Raw genomic sequence first — 19,199 nt, forward strand, 5'->3', positions numbered from 1 at the left:
TGCCTGGGCGTCTTGTCGGGCGGCGTGCAGCCCCTCCTGCGCTTCAGCTTCACCACCAGGACCACGACCACGACGACGAGCGCCAGCAGCAGCGCGCCGCCCACCGCCAGGGCCAGGACGAGGGCGTTCTGCAGCCAGCCTGGCGGGCGACAGGAGACACGCGGGGCCACGACGACCCTCTGTCACGCAACGCCAACATCCCCGCGGCAGCAAACAAACCTCCCTGAAAACCGCGTCCTCCATCTCGTCCTTCCCCCCGGCACCTCCGCTAGAGCACGATTGGCTACGTACGGTGCGAAAGGAGTTCGACATACGTACATATTCATACGTCCCATCGCAACATTCGCAAGCTGGACCGCGGCCTTCTCCGCGCTCGGGATTGGTGATGGCCACGGTTGGCCAAGCGTCGTGTCAGGGGGCCTTGCGTGGTGTTGCTGGGAAATGGCAGCGCCGAGCGTTGCGCCCACCGCTATGCGAACTGTGGGGTTCAGACTATTTAATCACAATTTTGTATTTATCCCGGAGAAATCTGATGAGCTGTGAAGCTCTTTTTACAGATATCCAATAGGTTTCTCCAGGGATTCTGGTCTCCTTCCACGTGAAGTCACAAACTCTTTTGACTCTCCTAAAGTGAGTCTTGAGACTCGGCAAAGATTTCCCTAGCTAAATAATGGGCATTATTATCATTTCATTATTATTAAAATAATACGGCATTGATTAAATACATGGGTTCGTAGAGGCACATTGCCTTATCCTGGACCACATGTGGAGGGCCAACAGCAAGCGTTTAACACGTAGACTTTCGCGACCAATATGATTCATAATAAAGGTTTTTGGGTTACATCGTGTAAGTATAAATGTGTCATAACCCTTCACCACCATACACAGCCAGTAAGGTTTGTAACGTAAATAACGCGCCAATTAGTTACTACTTCAGCCCACCAGTGTGTTGGAGAGTCAAGCCACAACATTTACAATTTGAATATGATGTTTCGCTGGTAATTACATCCAGAATCATCGGGAGATTTGCCAGAATAGTGAAGCAATCCACCTGCTTTACCTCCCCCAAGAATTAAAGAATTATAACGCTGTGAGGTTCCAATTCGTATCAATGATTGATTTTAAAAAAATTGTCTCACTTTCCATCTCATTTGAATTTTGTTGTTGCGGTTTTTTGTCCATACAATTTATAAAAAAAATGTGTTCGCTCCTTTAACCTAGATGTAACAGGAGCGTGTACATTGCCACACATTACGAACAAGCGATTCTTACGCACACATTTCGGGGAGTGTGACGTCATTAAGATTCTATTTCAATCGATGTAGTATTAGCACGCCGAACCAAATTCTTTGGGTCTTTCGGTAAAGTCACGTTGATAGGTTCAAAGAAAATAACATCAGGATGACGACCGCTTGTGTTGCGATCGAAACGTCGTAGTTTTTTGTTATTTTCTTTGAACCTATCCACGTGACTTTACCAAAAGACCCAAAGAATGTGAATTCCTGCAGCCGCGAAAGCTTTAAATCACGCCGAGCCAATATTGCAGCATCTAAGGCCAAAGGCAGAGGCTCGAACAGCACGGCCACATGCGTGTTGGAAGAGAAATCTGAAGGGGATGTTACATAAATTGCAGGCGAGTGCGCTTGCAGAGTACAGCAGTTAGCACGCTGCACTATGAACCCGGCGGCCCGAGTTCGATTCCTACTCGCATCCACACCAGTGACGATTATCTAAACTGGTCCTGGGCCTCCCCTAGGTCAACTCAGCCTGAAGTGAGTACGTGGTGCGGTGTGTAAACATCGCCACTGGGGAGACAACGGCGGTCGGGCGTGGTGCTGTCCACCCACCCCCTCGTGTGCCATGCCGGCCTTCGTAGGTGCTTGCGAACAGCACTTGCCACAAAAGTCTGATGAGGCTATAAGGGGGACCTGTTTCTGTGGATTGAAGAGGTGGTGGCTGGGGAGGTGTGTGTTGGTCAGGATGTGCCTCCCACTGCCACTATCAATATCGTCTTCCGGTGCCAGACTCCTGATCCGCACACCGAGATACTCTAAACAAATGCAACTCTCTCTCCAGATTGCAGAGCCACCACTGTACCTCCCGCTTCGAGTGAAACCCAATTATCATTGATCATTGTCAAACCAGCCAGAACATCGGAGGATATAAATGCAATTCCAATCCAAACACACCCTGTCAAGATTCTCTACAATCCCATGAATGCAAACATAAAAAAGTAACATGCAGAGAGAATAAAAAGCAGCCTCGCTATCTACAGCCTCGCCGTGGCCTCGGTGACTAACTATATTATTGTTGTGTGCAAATGGATAAAATTAACATTTTTCTGCCAACAAACCTCCTCCACACCTGCATTATTTTACAAGACTGTGTAAAGCCCGTATTGCAATGTTATTTTGCTTAGAACTGTGCTAAAATTAGTCTATGTATATGTGGAAATACATCCCTATTTTCTTGTAGCTAGCTATTTGTACGTGAATTAATCAAACGTACACCATTGTATTGATTTTGCAGCCAGATGGTTGCTCCGGAAAATATCCTGCTTATCCATTCCTCTGTCCCGTCTTGATCATTTTTAGAACGCTGCCACAGTGGTGTAACGATTAGTCCATCGGACTTGCAAATTCAGAGATCGCTGGTTCCATCCAATCGCCTGGCTCGACAGTCAAAGCAATGGTGGCGAATTTCTGAAATCCCCCTCCCCCCCCATCTCCCACTGCCTCTGTCCATCTAACACCAGGGGTCGGTAACCTGCAGATCCGGAGCCGCATGCAGTGGCTCTTTAAGGACTGCAGTGGTGGCTCTTGAAATTCGAACAAAAAAATGGAAGTCCAATTCACCGCGGAAGTTCAGTTCACCGTGGGCAGGGAATCGGCAAACCTGCAGCCCCAGAGGCGAATGTGGCTCATTAAGGACTGCTTTGTGACATTATTTATTAAGGACCACCATCTCGTATTCACCACGTGCATTGCAGCTCTTGAACTATTGAGGTTTTATCTTTACTTACTTCGAAAAAACAGCTCTTCTTTTTATTTGGTTAACGACCCCAGATCAAACAGCATAAAACAGCAACATTTAGTCCATCGGCAGCCTGTACGTGGTGGGATAAAGCGTGGGAATTTCCACCGCATCCCAGGCATCTCGAGTAGGCCAAAATAGCTTCTCAAGGGACCCTCCGGAGCTCCCTCTAGTGAAGTTCCTTCTGCCAGCAGTAGCGTAAGCAAGCAATCCCAGGCATGCACCTACCTGTACCTACCGATCGCATGATCCCACCTTATTAGTATTTACATAGTACATCACATATAGCAGAATATATACACCCAGCGGCACTCCATTAAATCTGTGACCCAAATCCCCCCACACAACAAGTCAGCATGAATCCTCTTCACACCTTCGACAGATTCAGGCAGCCAACAGTAATATTATCGCCAGCTTTACCGGCTATCCATAATAATAATAATATGCACAATGTCAACACAGGCTCTCCCTGCCAAGTAGACACCAGGGAGCAGAACACAACAGAACACAATTGGACACAAAAGCAACAGCGACCGATGCCGTTTTTGGCGCAGCAAACGAGGAGCAACCGCACGTTTTTTTTAATCGAAGCGATCTTCCCTTGCATCGTAGGGATTGTTCCGATGTGAGCGTGCAATTAAGTTTTGACGTTTTCGAAAAATAATGTTTAATTTTCCATTTCAAGTGCAATTACATTCCTTTGTCGAAATTATATTGCTGCCATCTCTTCTGGTTTGTCCGTAAATTGGTTATTTAGCTGTCATTGCCGATGTAAGGGGGGGGGCGGTAGGGGTGAGGAAATAGTTTTGCAAAGTAAAATTAATCTTTGCATATTATATGGGGTTAAAAGTGTCTCCATGTCTGAATAGAACGGGGCTCTGTTGTTGCGAGCGAGCGTGCGGCATGCACGGTGTCGCGCCCTAGCGCTGCATTTTTACCTATGAAGCTTCGTTTTGGTGGCAATATCTGACAAGGCAATATCTGACAAGGAAATAACGCGACGAGAAATGGCATCTCCTTTAACGCAGTGCACCCCATTTAACAAACACACACAGCAAATACAGTAGAACCGATTTGATTTAGCCATAATAATTAATTGGCAGGGTTGTTAATCCAAACACCCATTTACAATACTTCACAATTCTGTCAAAAATTTAGGCAACAAAACGCATACTATTTTAAAATTTCAGATCGCCGGTTTTGTGCCGACTTTGGAAGGCGGGGGGGGGGGGGGTTCTAGTGTACTTTTTTTTTCAAAGTAAACACTTTTGTATTTAGAAATTCAAATGGCAGAAATGTTATGGATCTTACTGCTACACTCAGCGTGAGGCAAATTGTTGCTTGGGAGGATTTGGTACTGACAGCTGCGGCTCAGGGTGAAGCGTCGCCCCTCCGTGCCCAGCCGGTTGCTGGCGTTGCATGTCACCTCCTGCTGCGCTGGCTCCAAGCCAGACACCGCCAGCCGACTTATGAGCAGAGCATTCTGCTCCTCCCACTCCTCGGACTGAAACGACAGACGAACGGAACACACGACGTTGCGCGCACGCACAAGCGCACGGCACAAGCGATAAGGGGGAGAGGCGTTTGCAGGCGACGGCGGGACCACGGCGAAGAAGGGCCAAAGGCCTGGGGATATGATCCAAGTTCAAGATCGGGGGTCGCTTGTAATTATATTATCATTAGCTCGACGAGGGTGCCAAAAGAAGTACGCTGCAGGAGGCGCTGGACTGCAGCGCTTCGCGTATTGTATTTGTGCGAAAGCCGATTCGGCGATTGGATGAAACATTCTCCATTGCCCAAGCGCTGCACATATGCCCGTTTTAATTGGATACCTATTTAAAAAAGTATAAAGAAAAGGGCAATGTATGATAAATAGATAAACGCGCTGATTAATCACGTACATGATGAGAATTAGCAAAAAAACACCCGCTGTTGTACATTAAAAATGACTCTCATCCAGCCACTTATATCGCCCTCCACAGTTCAATTTGTTATTCATTGACTTCTTGGAAAAATTACAATTTAAATTGTGTTTGTTGCTTATGGTTAAAATATGTTGTGCATTTTCATTAAGGCCTGAACACAATGCGAAAATATGCATTCATAGCATTCGTAGCTGACGGTTATAATCTTGAAGTGCATTTTGAGTACTTGTAATTTACAACAAAATATATTTGTGATTTAATGAGAATATTGAGCGCAATGTTTAATATATTTTTTCTCCTATGGGATAGATAGTTGTACTTTCGGTTCCATTTATATGTACGCCGCATAAGCAGTCAGCTTAAACCATAAAGGCTAATGCTATAATTTTCATACCAAACAGCAGCTCATAACTTGAAGTTGCGCCTCAGAGGAAATAAAATTGCTGGCACTAATAGCTTGTAAGAAATATCCATTTAGAATTCTCCATGTAAAAATTAACCCAGAAAAAAGAGCAACACCAATCTGGCCTTGAGAAACATGTGACCACACAGTCCCTTGCACCGTGCAGCAGATGCGCCGCGCAGGCTTGGAACGCAAAGCGCGCAAATGGCGATAATTGACCATGTCCGTAAAATGAATCGTAAGAAATGCACTCGCGAAAAGCGTGTTCAAGATCCATGATGTGCATAAGCCAGACTGAGCCACATTAAGAAAATATAATAATATTCCAAGTGGTAATGTCCCCAGACTCGCGGTGCCAAACGAAGGCAAACCTTTTCGCGAATTCTTAGAGAGGCAGAGATCGACAACGGCCGTGGCGAGCCGGTCCCCGCGGCTGTCCCTGTTTGTTCGGCGTTTGTGCCCAATGGGTGCCCGCGTGCGCCCTTATTAGCGTGAGCCACTTCGATCTTCTCGCAATACAAATGCACCCTGCCGCTTGCCCCTGCCCTACCCAGGCTCACTTCTGGGGTGTCTTCACTCAACCCTGCTCAGCTTAATTAGAGGACCCACCGCGCAACTGTTGACTGCGCCCGTGAGCATCGCACTAAAGAAAGCTGAATGGCGTTATGGCCGCGACGCCTCAAAGTACATCGGTCGTGGTGTTTATGTTGACAACCATTATACACTCTGGTGCAGTATATTAGCCGGTGCTGGTCTTCATCATTTTACATTATTACTTTCGCGCCAGCATATCGAGTGGACATGGCATGTGAGGGCTTTCATCCTGCAGTGGGTTCACAAGGGGCTGTTACATTATCACTATTTATTCTAAAAGCATGCATATGCAGAGGTTGCTTAAGAGTTCGTTGTGGATGACCTGCCATACGAATGTCACGTAATGCATGTAAATATTTGGTTCTAATAATTGTCACGGTTAAGAACTTCACATCTAGAATGAGTACCTTAAATTGTGATGGTGTTTCCTTCCTGCTCAAGGCTTACTGCAGGTGTAATGGGTTCGATTGAGGCACGCACTCAACTTGGAGACAACACTATTTATTAACACATAACACCAACGTGAACACTATATATAAGGTGGTGACCACCGTTCCTAATCTCGGGGAACACTGCACAGAGTGACCAGGGCAGGTGACGGCTGCCTGGTCACGAACGACGATCAGAGACTTAAGGACTTCTCATGGCGTCTTCAACCAGGAGTAGAACAGCCCAGCTGCCCGTTCACACCCCGCTTATAACCGCTCCGGCGTGGCCGGCTCCGCTCCAGGCCACGCCCCCTTCTCGTTCCACGTGACCCCAAAGCTTCCCCCTGGAAGCTTGTCTTGCCTCCGAAACGTCGTGATTTTTATTTTATTTTACTTTTATTAATTTTAATTTTTTTTACCTACGTGACTTTACCGAAAAAAACCTAAGAATATACTTCCCCCTGGGGCCCCTGGACCCCCTTTATTCGGTCACGTGTCCTGTTGGGTTCACGCGGAGTGCCACGGCCTGACACGACCCCAGTGACACCCGCCTACAGCCCCCATACCGAGCCGACACGGTAGTGACGTCATATGTCCCTACGCTCGTACAGTCCCGACATAGTAGTGACGTCATATTTCACTGCACAGGTAAGTTATCATCAGATCGCATCCTTGGGAGCAAGATCCACTGACAAATATATTGATAAACTGAAAACTTTGTGTAAAGATTGACAACTAATGTAATCCGCAACTGCGAAACTTGGTGTTTAATCAATGCTCCTTCAACTATTTTTTTAAATGTAAAATGCCATATGACAGCAATTCTAGATTTGAAGCTTTCGTGACTGCAAGGATTCATCTTCTTAGGTTTTTTTGGTAAAGTCACGTTACCTACGTGACTTTACCGAAAAAACCTAAGAAGACATATGACAGCAGTTTATGTATAGCACTTCCCAAGGTCAAGGCCTCCAAAAATCCCTGCAAATGCTGACGATCACCTTGTTATGATAACAAGATTATCTCATCAAAATCAGCCACTGTGAATCTGCTTCTGGATCAAGGCCCTCCACATTTAATGTCAGCATGGGGTTTGTTTGACCGCACTTTATCACACTGGCCACTCTAATACATCACTCGCCACTGATGTTAGCCGTAGCCGCAAATCAAACTATTTTAATTGTAACCACGATACCGTTCACCCGCGCTCCATAGCACGCTAAGGATATGATGATTTTTTTTCTTGTCCCTGTGAAATGTGTATTTATACTGGAAACCTCCACCACTGTGGTAAATACACCATTAGCACTGCCTCGTAAACATGCACATGAGAAGTAGAATATTATTATTTTTTTACAAATATGCAAAAACGTACTTTATTTACAGTTGTAAATGTAACCTGTACGATCAAATAACCTTAAACAATTGGGAGGAACCAGTTACACAGTGGTGAACCTGGCGACCCAAGTTAAATTCCTGCCCACGGTTAACATCAGTGGCGAGCGACAGAGGCGTAGCTAGGATATTTTGCGCCCGGGGACGAACTATAAAATTGGCGCCCCCCCCGTTAAATCACATTTTCCTATTACATCGAATAAGGAATAATTTAAATTTTTATGAAACATTGTATTTAAAGAAGCAAATTTATAGAAATTATATTACATGGCTCACTCAGTCACTGTCGCAAACTGGTCCATCACGTAATCAACATCTGTTTTTTTCCAATGTTTCTCTTTCAACGCTAAGAAGAGCAAGATCGCTGAGACGATCTTGTCCCATTGAAGCACGCAAATACGACTAAATAAGTTTCAATTTGCTGAACGACCGCTGACAGCTTGCAATTGAAACTGCTATTGTTAATACAATTTGCAGTGAAATTCGCAAATTCGGAAATATGTCGTCTCCATAAAACACAATAAAACCAAGAAGATCCAAAGGAGCTTCTGGTAGAACTTCATTCCGGTTACTGAGCAGCATTTTGCAATCTCCAATTTCTGTGAAAAGTTCGTGGCCATTGATGTCGGTGTCATAGAAATTTCCAAAATCTTTGCAATTTCGACGAATTGCATCGACATCTGTGTTGGATAAAAGAGTTTTGACGTCCAGCAGAAATCAAAATTTTGTGTTCAGGTCTTTTAGTCGTAAAAACCGTGTTGACATCTCCTGTTGAAGTCGATAAAATACGCTCTTCATAACGCGCACAATTTCTTCTTCTACTGAAAGTCCTGCATCTCTTGCCAGTTCTCCTGGCATCTTCCGACGTCGCCTAATTCTTCTGTCCACATCGATCCCCCAGGCTGTGCATCTTGTTTTGGCGTTTTCTACAGCAACTTGGCTCAAATCATCACGAAGCTTGACAAATTCATGCTCCAATGATTCAAGATCAGTTGCTGCTTCCTTGAAATTCATAGTAGGATCCTGTAAGCGCTTCTGAACACGATACATTTTTCCAAGAATGACATTCCAGAAATGTAATAAAACTATGAAGTTAAAATGAAATACGCATGCCTGTAACTGTTCTGCACCACTTCTGGTTTCAGGCGTCATAGTTACGTCCTCCGATAATTTGTCTAGCAGCCCTACTAGTTCATCCAGTCCTTCAAGATAGCTTCAACAGCTTCTGATCGTGCACTCCAGCGTGTTTCAGGCTCCAGCTTTACTGTGATGGGCACAGCTTTTTTTAACTCTTCCCAACGAATTGTTGAACGAGAGAAAAACAAATATATACTTTCAACTGTTCCAAAAATGTGACAAGTGGATCCTGTTTAGCTGAGTGTACTCCTGCTAAGTTTAAGCTGTGGTTGTCACAGTTGGCAAACAATGCTCTGTGATTTTTGTCACATATTCGTTGTTGAAGGCCGGATATAAGCCCAGTCATCACAGCAGCATTGTCATAACATTGTGCCCGACAGTCGGCTAGAGGTATGTTGTCAGATTTCAGTCTCTCGACGATGACTCTTTCTAGGCTTGCTGCATCTTTTGCATGTATCTCGATATAACCTAAAAATGATTCTTTGATAGTTACTTTTTTAGTTTGAAAATTCACATCCACAAATCTTATGACCTGAGAAAGCTGTTCCCTATGTCCTAGATCAGGAGTTGAGTCAAGTAAGATACCGTAGTACTTGTTTTTCCTGATATCACTCAACAATTGGTTCTTTACAGTCGACGCAAGTATGTGGATAAATTTATTCTGGATTTCCGGTGACAAATAAGAAACTGATCCCGGATTTTCTCCTGCGTGCTGTACGTGTTTTGCTAACAATGGGTCATACTGCGCAACGAGTTTGATCAGCGCGAGAAAGTTTCCAACATTTTTTTTCATCCGCATTCAAATTTTCCTCATGGCCATGTAGTGCCAAATTTTGTGAAACCAGAAACTTAATACAGGTGAATATTCTTTGCAATATATCTCGCCAACGTTGTTTTTCCAAATGAATCTGAGCTTGAACCACTGCATCAATTCCAGCACCATCAATCATCCTTCGTTCGGCTTCCTTCCATGTAGTAAAAGCTGTGTGCGGTGGCTAGGATTGTTTTCATGAGAATTTAGTTTTTCTGGCTTCCTCTACTTGTTGAAACCGTTTGTTAACTCAAACGAAGCTCGTGAGTTTGAACTCGATTATGTAAATAATAGACAACAGAAACAGTAAACAGCTTTATTGATTGGTGAATAACGAACGAGTCACTTCCTCTCCGTTCGCTAGTCGGCGTTTAAACCATGATGATGTAATTGAACGTGCTTGGGCTGCTGCGGCTGCTGCAGCCGCCTGGAGCGTGGTGTTGTCACTAATAAGAACTAAAAATAGGCCGTTGTAGTTTCCGCCACCAAAAAACAGGCCAGTGACTAAGGCTGAAAGACTGCGCCTGTCTGTTGCTTGGGACGTTCTTCCATGTAAGTTCTTAATAGACGCGCGTACCAAAATGTAATTACATGACATGTAGGCTGTGTGTGGCGGGATATATAAACTTTTAGGTTGAGGTGTAGATTTGTGCAGTCGTTTCAGGCTGCCGCGCCCGCCGCAATAAGTTCTAATGTGACGTTGTAAACCTCATTTTGGCGCCCCTTTACCTTGGCGCCCGGGGACACGTGTACCCCCCTGCCCCCCCCTAGCTACGCCTCTGGCGAGCGATATCCAACATGCACTGACCAGTGTGACAAAGATCCACCGTATAAACTGAACAGGTGCTGTTAACGAGCAGGAATCAGACTCGGTTCGTGATGTAGCGCGCTAACCACTGCGCCACCACTCTCAAACACTCACCAATGTGGTGAAGTATTGTCCAACAACCTCCATGACCGACACGTGTCCTTCATCTAGCAGTGGATTAACAAAAAATTTACGTTATCCTTGATAATGAATTAGTATATTTAACACGGGGCCTCAGACAAGCCCTAAACGCCGATCGGTGCAGTTATTTTTAGGCGTTTAATTTTCACGTGGCACCTCGCAAAAATGAATTCTCATCAGCGCCCGTTGCTCGTGCTCGTATTAAAATGGACCTCGGCGGAGGGCGGTTGATGAAGTGAGCGGCTGGTGCTTTCATCGTAATCTTTTGAACGTGAGTCTACATCGGATAAAACGCAGCCAAACGTTAACTTCCCCCCACCTCCCCGTTCCCATAAACGCCGCACCCTCCTCCTTGGGTGCGCGCACGAGGCAAGCGCTCCCCGGAGCGCGGAGGTGAGATGATTGCGCACATATCTGATACGTTCCAAACCGTTTTAAGTGCGTTCGTGTCAGCCACTTTGAATCTGGGAAACAATCCATTGCGGTCATCACATCCAGCGGCCGGAATAAATTCAAGCGCGAGTTGCTGCTCATATGGGATCAGCGGCTCCCGTGTGCGATCCCGGATTAACTTTCAAGATTGCATTCGCTGTCTTCAAGAATCCTCCGCGGATTTGCTCCTGCCCACCCCGTGCCTCTCATCTCACTCTATTCCCTCCATACGCACATTCTGGATGGTTCGGTCAAGCAATCAAAGCGCTGGCCGTGGAAGCCTCCAGTCAACCTTCACTCAGTGGAAGGTCGCCCATTTTGTTTGCTTCCCCCATCGTCCGGAACTTTCCTGTATGTACTATGTATGTTGAACTTTTTTCGCAACGTACGTGGCCAACCGCGCTCATCAAAGGTTCAGTACAGAACAGAAGATACTTTGCTGCACTGCTCTCTGCTGCCCGCAATGTAGCCCCGCAGCAACCCATTACAACTTCATTGTCCGTGGTGATCGCCTATCCGAGCACTATCCAGGCTCACCCCTGGTTAGCTTCTGAAATCTGATAAGGTCGGGCACATTCTGGATGGTTCGGTCAGACACTTAAAATGAATACCGTATTCCAAATTAACAACGGCAAGAACATATTGCGTTTCAAAGGGGCCACGTAGCTGATGGGATGTAAAAAAAAAAACGTGTGTTTCTGTTCAATAATATATATGAAGGAGGAGACGCAATGATGCCCTCAGTTATTTTGTCACTTCCATACTTCTGCACGACGCATGTATGCACGTTGAACTCCGTTCGCACCGCACGCAGCCAACCGACGACGCGAACAACGACGTGGTTTGCGCGGCTCCACGGGGAGACGGAGGCACCCACCTGGCTCCCGGTGATGCTCCACATGACGTGGGGCCTGGGAAAGCCCTGCATGGTGCAGGCGAGCTCCAGGCTCTCGTTCAAATCAACGCACGTGCTCGGCTGTCCCTGCAGCGCTGGGGGACCTGCGGAGGAGCATGGACCAACAGGCAGGGACAGTTGATGAACAACAACAAAAAAGGAATAGGCTTTACCCTTTCCGGCAAGGATACAGGTGTTCGAACACCAAATAGAACACCTCTCATCAAGTCTGCATTAACCACACACGCTTGTGGTAAAACATGCAGGGAAAAGTGCTTTGATGATATATATGTGTATTGTCCTTGAAAATGATTGGCCTACACCAGAGACGGCCTCCTCTGTGGCCTTGTCTCACCACCAGTGTTAGACCAGAGAACACACAGAGTCAATGCAAATATCAAAGCATTAAGAGCTCGAGTCGAGCTGCTATATCTATGGGACCCTCGTCATCTTGATACTGGCAAAATAGGATCCCATGAACAGGGACAGCGTTTTTACAAATAATAACATTAATATACAAAAACTAAACTATTTTTTATTTTACCAGGTAAGGCCCACTGGGATATATATTAATTTTTTCGAAGCGACCTGGCCACGATAGCTCAACGAAGTGGCTTATCGCGTGGAAATTTATATCAGCCAAATACTCAAAACGCATGTTGATTCTAAATGTGGAGGGAAAAACTGGAGGACCAGAAAAAAAACTACGCGACTATAGGGAGAGAGACACGCAAACTCCAAGTATACCCGCGTCAGGGTCGGGATTGAACCCACAAACTCCTGCATACCAGGCGAGGCAGTTAACATCTTGCCACTGTGGCGAGATGTTAATATTATTAAATTATAAGAATAATAGTAGTGTTGATTATGATGATAATCCTTTTCGTACCCCAACACAAAGTATCCGTTCAGTTCTGTCGCTGAGCAGCGCTTAGAGAGAGAACGGTCCACAGAAGAGGATATCACAGAGCCACCTCTGAGATCCCGTCGAGTGAGCTCGATTCCACACAGCAGGGGGCAGCGTTTTACCACCAGCCCCGCCACCGAGACCAATTGGGCGGCAGGGTGGTGGCGCAGTGGTTGACACTCCTGCCTCGCAGCAAGAACGTCCTATGTTCGATTCCCAATTCGGGCACCTTTCGTCTGTGGAGTTTGCATGTTCTCCCCCTATTCTGCATGGGTTTCCTCAGGGTTCTCTGGTTTCCACCCATGTAACTCATGTTGGCCAAACATCCCAAGGCTGAAAATGACATCGCAAATGACTTAATGGGGATGACACATAGCAACAGCGTCCCCTACTGCAAAGAGTCTTGAAACTTAGTGAGACTTTCCTTTGTAAACAAGCGGAACATTAGTCATCAATGCTCGTCACATGACAGTAAATCCATTTACGAGTCAAACCAATATTTAAAAAATTTAAAGCCAGAATTTTGCCAAAAAAAGTACGGAACTATATATTTAATTTGTTTTTTCTTTTTGTGCGTATAGCCATTGGTGACTGGGCTGAGACCACCAACTCAGTACGCTCGACAATCACCCGGTTGAATCACACGTGCCTGCATTGTGGATTGGAACCCAGAGTCTCAGCACGCTTCGGTGACCTCTGAGCCACCATGCCCCATCTCACGAGCGAGGTCTAAAATAGGCATGTCCTTTATTTTGATCACACTATTTTCAAGAGGGTCTTGCAATGGGATGATTGGTCAATTCAATTCATGAGAATTTGGAACGTGCAAAGAAATTATATTACACGGAGAAAGCCTACTGACACATATAAGGAGATACATCCTCAAAGCTCCACATGATAAGCCACTTCATTGAGCTATCATTTGTGGCCAGGTCGCTTCTGAAAAACGAATCTAATAGCTCAGTGTTTACTTTTATTTATATGGTATTTAAGGGATTCGTTTACCTTTCCTATACTTTGCACTGCTATCGTTTTGTTGTAACGTTCTGATCTGCCCCTACTGGACATCTGTGAATAAGTGCTTCATAGCTCATCGGATTCCTCCTGCAGTATGAATAAATATTCTGATTCTGACATCCATGACTGCATTGCCATCGCCTGGCCAACTCGCAGCCCACGCTGACACGAGCCCGGTCTTCCCTGGCACTCTCCCATCCAATCCACGACCACCCAGGCTCCGTCCTGCTCAGCTGTTCATATGCCACAAGATCGGGTGAATTGAGGGTGATTTGGTCACACTCACTGAATGATGGGAGAAGCTGTGTTGGCAGGGAGGAGCGAGTGGAAAATTGTGGGGGCGGCGGGGGGAGGGCGGCTGAGATGGCCGTGTCAGAAGCTAAGGGGTAGCTGTGTGGTGCTGGGCTCATTGAGCCACATCACTGCTCATTTACTGGGTTTTATTCTGGACAACCGCCCATTACTGAAGCAGATTCTCAAGTTACCGTGAGATGGCTGCAGGGGAAAGAAAAAACCCCGTAACAATAAACTTGGCTTTTAATTAAATTTGCCAAAATTCCAACTCTAAGGCTTAAGGATGTGATTGACACGTGATGAATACTCGTTGTAATGCAGTACAAGGTGTGGCCCGCGTGTGTGCATAAAGAGGAGGCTTATTGAGGGGAAAGCAGAGGTTCTATGACATAATCTTGGAGATGGGGGAGGGAGTTCTCTGACGCAGTGTGATGCGCTGATAGCTGCGTAATAATTCCCAATGGAGATTTCGTCATATCACGACACGCCGCCCGTATCCAGAGCTGGAATATAATTGGGAGATAATGCAGCAACAGCAGCAGCAACAAAACTAATAAAGAAGTGAAGGCCTTGTGAACACGACGTACAAACATCCGTGTAACTTGAAGCGACGCGGTGAGAATAAACGAGAGGGAAGATTGCCTTGGGCAGCACTTCCACGTTGTGAAGTGGATTGCGTTACACAGGCCGAAACGAGGGGGTGTGCATGAGTCATTGGGAGACTTAATGAGAGTGCCGCTTTAATCCGTGAGGCTCTAACGAAGATGACAATTAAGACGCGTGCAATCTTGCTGATCATTACAAAAAAATTACAACAAAAGTCACGGAACAAATTTAAATACATTTTGAGAACGTTGGCCGTTTTTTTTAATCATTTGCATATATGCGTGTGGGTGAAAAAAACAATTATTGAACTTCGGGTTTTTCGGTAAAGTCACGTAGATAGGTTCAAATTCATAAAAAATAAAATCAACAAAAACCACGACGTTTCGACTACAACGCAAGCGATTGTCATCAGAAGGATCGCTTGTGATGTGGTCAGAACGTCGTGGTCTTTAAATTTTGATTTAAAGCTTTCGTGACTGCAGGGATTCATATTCTTAGTTCTTTCAGTAAAGTCACGTAGAAGGGAAACAATAAAATAATAAAAATATAAAACAATCAAATTCTCACGACGTTTAAACTGCAACACAAGCAATCATCATCAGGTGATGATGATTGCTTCCCTTCTACGTGACTTTACCGAAAGAACCAAGAATATGTCGTGGTTTTTATTTATTTTATTTTTATTCATTTGAACCTATCTATGTACTCTTTACCGAAAGACCCAGAGAATATGAATTTCTGCAGTCACGAAAGCTTTAAGTCGAGAATTATTGAATGTCTACTGGACATCTGTGAAGAAGAGCTTCGAAGCTCATCGTATTTCTCCAGGATAAATAAAGATTCTGATCTGATCCTTAATCATCTTTAAGCAGACGCCCTTCGCAGTCCGTCTTTGAAAGTGATCGATCCGCCAAAAATATGAACGATTACATTTTTCCTCTCACGACCAATGTGTCACGCAATATGTTCCCGTGTTTACGGCGAGCGCCGTGCGATTTGACGAGCGGGGGGGGGAGAGCGAGCAAGTGAGTGGGAGAGCGGGGGGGGCGAGTGGGAGAGCGGGGGGGTGAGTGGGGGGACGAGCGGGCAAGCGATGTGGCGAGTGGGGAGGCTAGCAGGTGAGCGAGCGAGCGAGCGGGCGAGTGAGTGAGCGGAGCGAACGACCTTCCACAAGCACTTGCACGGAGCTGTTGCGGCTCAGGTCCGGCACCTCCTCCAGCGTGCACACGCACGTGTACACGCCCATGTCCGTGTAGCCCACGTTCTGCTTCCTCAGCTTGAAGCCCTTGAGCAGCACCTGGTCGTTCTGCGGGGCCGCACGCACCACAGACACCGAACCCCGATTGAGCGCTCGCTCTGGCAACGTTTCCTCAACCAAACTCATGAGCGGAGCGCCGGGCGAACGCCGCTAACCGTGACCTGCTCGTGTGCGTGTCATCACGTGCCCACTTCGGCCGACACCAGCGGCGATTATTATCTGAACCAGTCCTGGGCCTCCACTAGGCCGGCTCAAATGAGTAATCTGGTGCGATGGGCAAACATCGCCGCAAAGGAGACAAAGGCAGCCGGGCATTCTGCTAATCACCCCACCCTCTCGTGCGCCGTGCCGACCTTGATAGGGTGCTCGCTAACAGCACGTATCCCAACGGTGTGTAAAGGCTATGAGGGGGATCTTCATCTTTGCTACGTTCCTGACGTGTCTATTGACACACCCTGGACACACCTAAATCAGGTGTATGGTGGGACACGTGCGCAAACCTTTCAAGTGAATTTGACAGAAACCAAAAATCTGCAACGTGAACCTTTTCTTAATCCTACAAAAAAAAACACGCGCACGCACACCGTTAAAACGTCGTCGACAGAGAGAGGGACAGAGACGACGAGGTGGAGCGGGTTCCGCCGCTCGGCTCACCTTGACCCAGGTGCACATGAGGGTCGTGGACGCCTCGGCGGTGCACCACACGGCCAGCGTGCCCCCCTGCGGCACCACCACGGGTGCCCGCGAGCTGGGCGCCACCTCGCCCATGACTGGCCCGGGCACACGGAAAAAATAAAAAATGTAAAAAAAAACACACGAGGGATGGAGAGAGAGGGAGAGAGAACAGTTTCACAACGAATGCACATGATGCAAATGTAGTTAGTTGATTAATGTTGCTGTCAGGTTTTTCATTTAGATTAGTCAGCTTGTCGCTGGAAACTCACAGGAACAACAACAAAAAAGTGGTAGAAAAGTAACCATCATGTCCAACTTGTGACAGCTCTGAATGAAATGTATACAGGCCCTGTGAGCTCCATGGGTTGTATTCTGAAAACTCAGGCTCGTCCATTTTGAGAACGATTGGCAGCCCTTCATGAAGCGTCGCGAGCCCACGCCCGTGGCATCCCCCCATTCCAGCAATAAAAGCGGCGCTGGATGAAACGTGAGGCTTGTTGTGTGCATGCAACGCTTTCGCCGGCGGTGAGATGTCGGGGAAGAGAACTTCCAGAGAAGCATCACTCGTCACCACCTGTGATGAACGACCCAAGCGGTACGTTGGGCGGGATCCGTGCATTGCGTGTCAAACCACGGGGGCGCATCGCGAATGTCCAGCAGATGACTCAGTCCATACTCTTCACGGTGCTTTGTGCAAGTCAAGGAGATGAGAAGCTGCCTTCTTATCTCGACACCACCAATTTGTTAAGAGGGTTAAAACGCTGGGCGGGTTCTGAGTGGCGCTCTTACGAACGATTATTGCTCAGAAACCCCACGGGGGGATGGGGGGTTATGGGGGGGGGGAAGGTGCCAAGCCCTCGCCCCAACCCCACGCATCCCACTCGCTCTCACAGTGCACGGAGAGGGCCTTGCGATCGGCGGTGAGGCCCGGTCCCGGTTGGCCGGGCGGCGTGACGGTCGGCGTGCAGGCGTAGACGCCCGAGTCGGAGCGCCGCACCGCGGGCATGGTGAGCCGCGCTCCCCGCACGCCCGTGGTCAGCCGCTCCCGCCTCTCCTCCTTCTCCTAGGCGCAGGGGAAGGGTTAAAGGCTTTGTGATGCGGCACGGGGGGGGGGGAGCGGCTCCCCAGCTGAAAAATGAATGAATTAGGTGTTTTACATACCTCTGTCAAGAATGACTGATGATGCACACCGACTATAAATGTGTAAAACGTTTTGTTTTGAATTTCAATCGAGAACTGACTGAAGCTTCCACCATTTATCTTGGCTTTTTCGAGTCAACCTTCCGTACATAATATTATCCAAAGCCGGCTCCATATTTTTTTATTTTTTTTGTTCCATCAAAATTAAATTGAATAATTGGTATGGCACTCTGCAAAAGTTTAGGTGTCAAAAAGAAACCAGAAAATACGTTAAAAAATTATTCTATTATTTTGTGTCCCGCTGACAAAACACAGCTAAAAGCGAGGTCGTATTTTCACTCGACAATTCGACGTGTGGTTCTGCTTTGCCCCTGCAGCCGACATTCTCACAGCATTTACCCAACAATTTCAAACGCACCTACCGTAACCATTCCTTTAAGCAAGTCCCCATCACGTTATTTATTTTTTTCTTTTGTCCTTTCTCCATTAATCTTTCATAGGCCAGAGGGCTACACGGCGGGAGTAGAGTCTAAGCAAAGAGTCGCAGGCGTGATCATCCTTTGTCGCCACCACAAGAGTCATCACGTACAAAGACCCTGTAGAACTCGAAGGAAGAGGGCTGCGGGTTCCCGTCCGTGCTGCACTCCATGACGACGCTGTCTCCCTCCTTGACAGTGGCCGGCTCCACGATGAGCGTCACTCTCTGTGGGGGATCTACGCTCCGCAAAGATGCACGGGGGGGGGGGCGGGGGGGGCACCACTTAGGGGGCGTAACGACGGTTCGGTATTTAGAAGCGGGATCTTGACTTTTTTTTTTAGGCTGGTGGAATCCGATGAGCTGTGAAGCTCTTTTCTTACTTACAGATGTCCAATAGGGGATGAGTCACAAAGTTACAACAACAACAAAAATACAAAACCCGATAGAAGTGCAGAGGTATAGGGAAGGTAAGCAAGTCACGAAAAATCTTAAATAAATTGCCTTCATCCCCCCCACCTCCCCCTCCACGATATGAAGAATTGTGAAGATTCCAGTTCACCATGTTATTATTATACTATAAATTAAACTTTTTTTATTTTAGCAGGTAAGGCCCACTGAGCTATATAGCTTTTTCAGAGGCGACCTGGCCACAAATGATAGCTCAAAGAAGTAGCTTATCACGTAGACATTTATCACGGCCAAATGTATGAATTTATTTCGCCAACCATGCAAATCAAATCGATTGTCTGTTACTACGTCGTGACAATGATGAAGGTGAAAGTAGCGGCCACTAGTGGCTCGTGAACCAGTCACGTGGTGCATGTT

At 46.7% G+C, this 19,199-nt stretch overlaps 1 protein-coding gene across 1 annotated transcript in view; it reads right to left on the reverse strand.

Annotated features, from left to right (window-relative positions):
• LOC144932292 (CD166 antigen-like) overlaps positions 1 to 19,199 on the reverse strand; it is a 55,162-nt gene that overhangs the window by 1,471 nt on the left and 34,492 nt on the right. Inside the window, exons 7-13 of the mRNA XM_078856234.1 lie at positions 18,486 to 18,610; positions 17,648 to 17,819; positions 16,736 to 16,851; positions 15,988 to 16,129; positions 11,982 to 12,103; positions 4,345 to 4,537; positions 4 to 139 (exon numbers count right to left, since the gene is read on the reverse strand). Coding sequence (XP_078712360.1) covers positions 4 to 139; positions 4,345 to 4,537; positions 11,982 to 12,103; positions 15,988 to 16,129; positions 16,736 to 16,851; positions 17,648 to 17,819; positions 18,486 to 18,610 — 1,006 coding nt within the window. The remainder of the gene's footprint in view (positions 1 to 3; positions 140 to 4,344; positions 4,538 to 11,981; positions 12,104 to 15,987; positions 16,130 to 16,735; positions 16,852 to 17,647; positions 17,820 to 18,485; positions 18,611 to 19,199) is intronic.

The sequence above is a fragment of the Lampetra fluviatilis genome, chromosome 5 (assembly GCF_964198595.1).
Source record: "Lampetra fluviatilis chromosome 5, kcLamFluv1.1, whole genome shotgun sequence".
In the NCBI taxonomy this organism is placed as follows: domain Eukaryota; kingdom Metazoa; phylum Chordata; class Hyperoartia; order Petromyzontiformes; family Petromyzontidae; genus Lampetra; species Lampetra fluviatilis.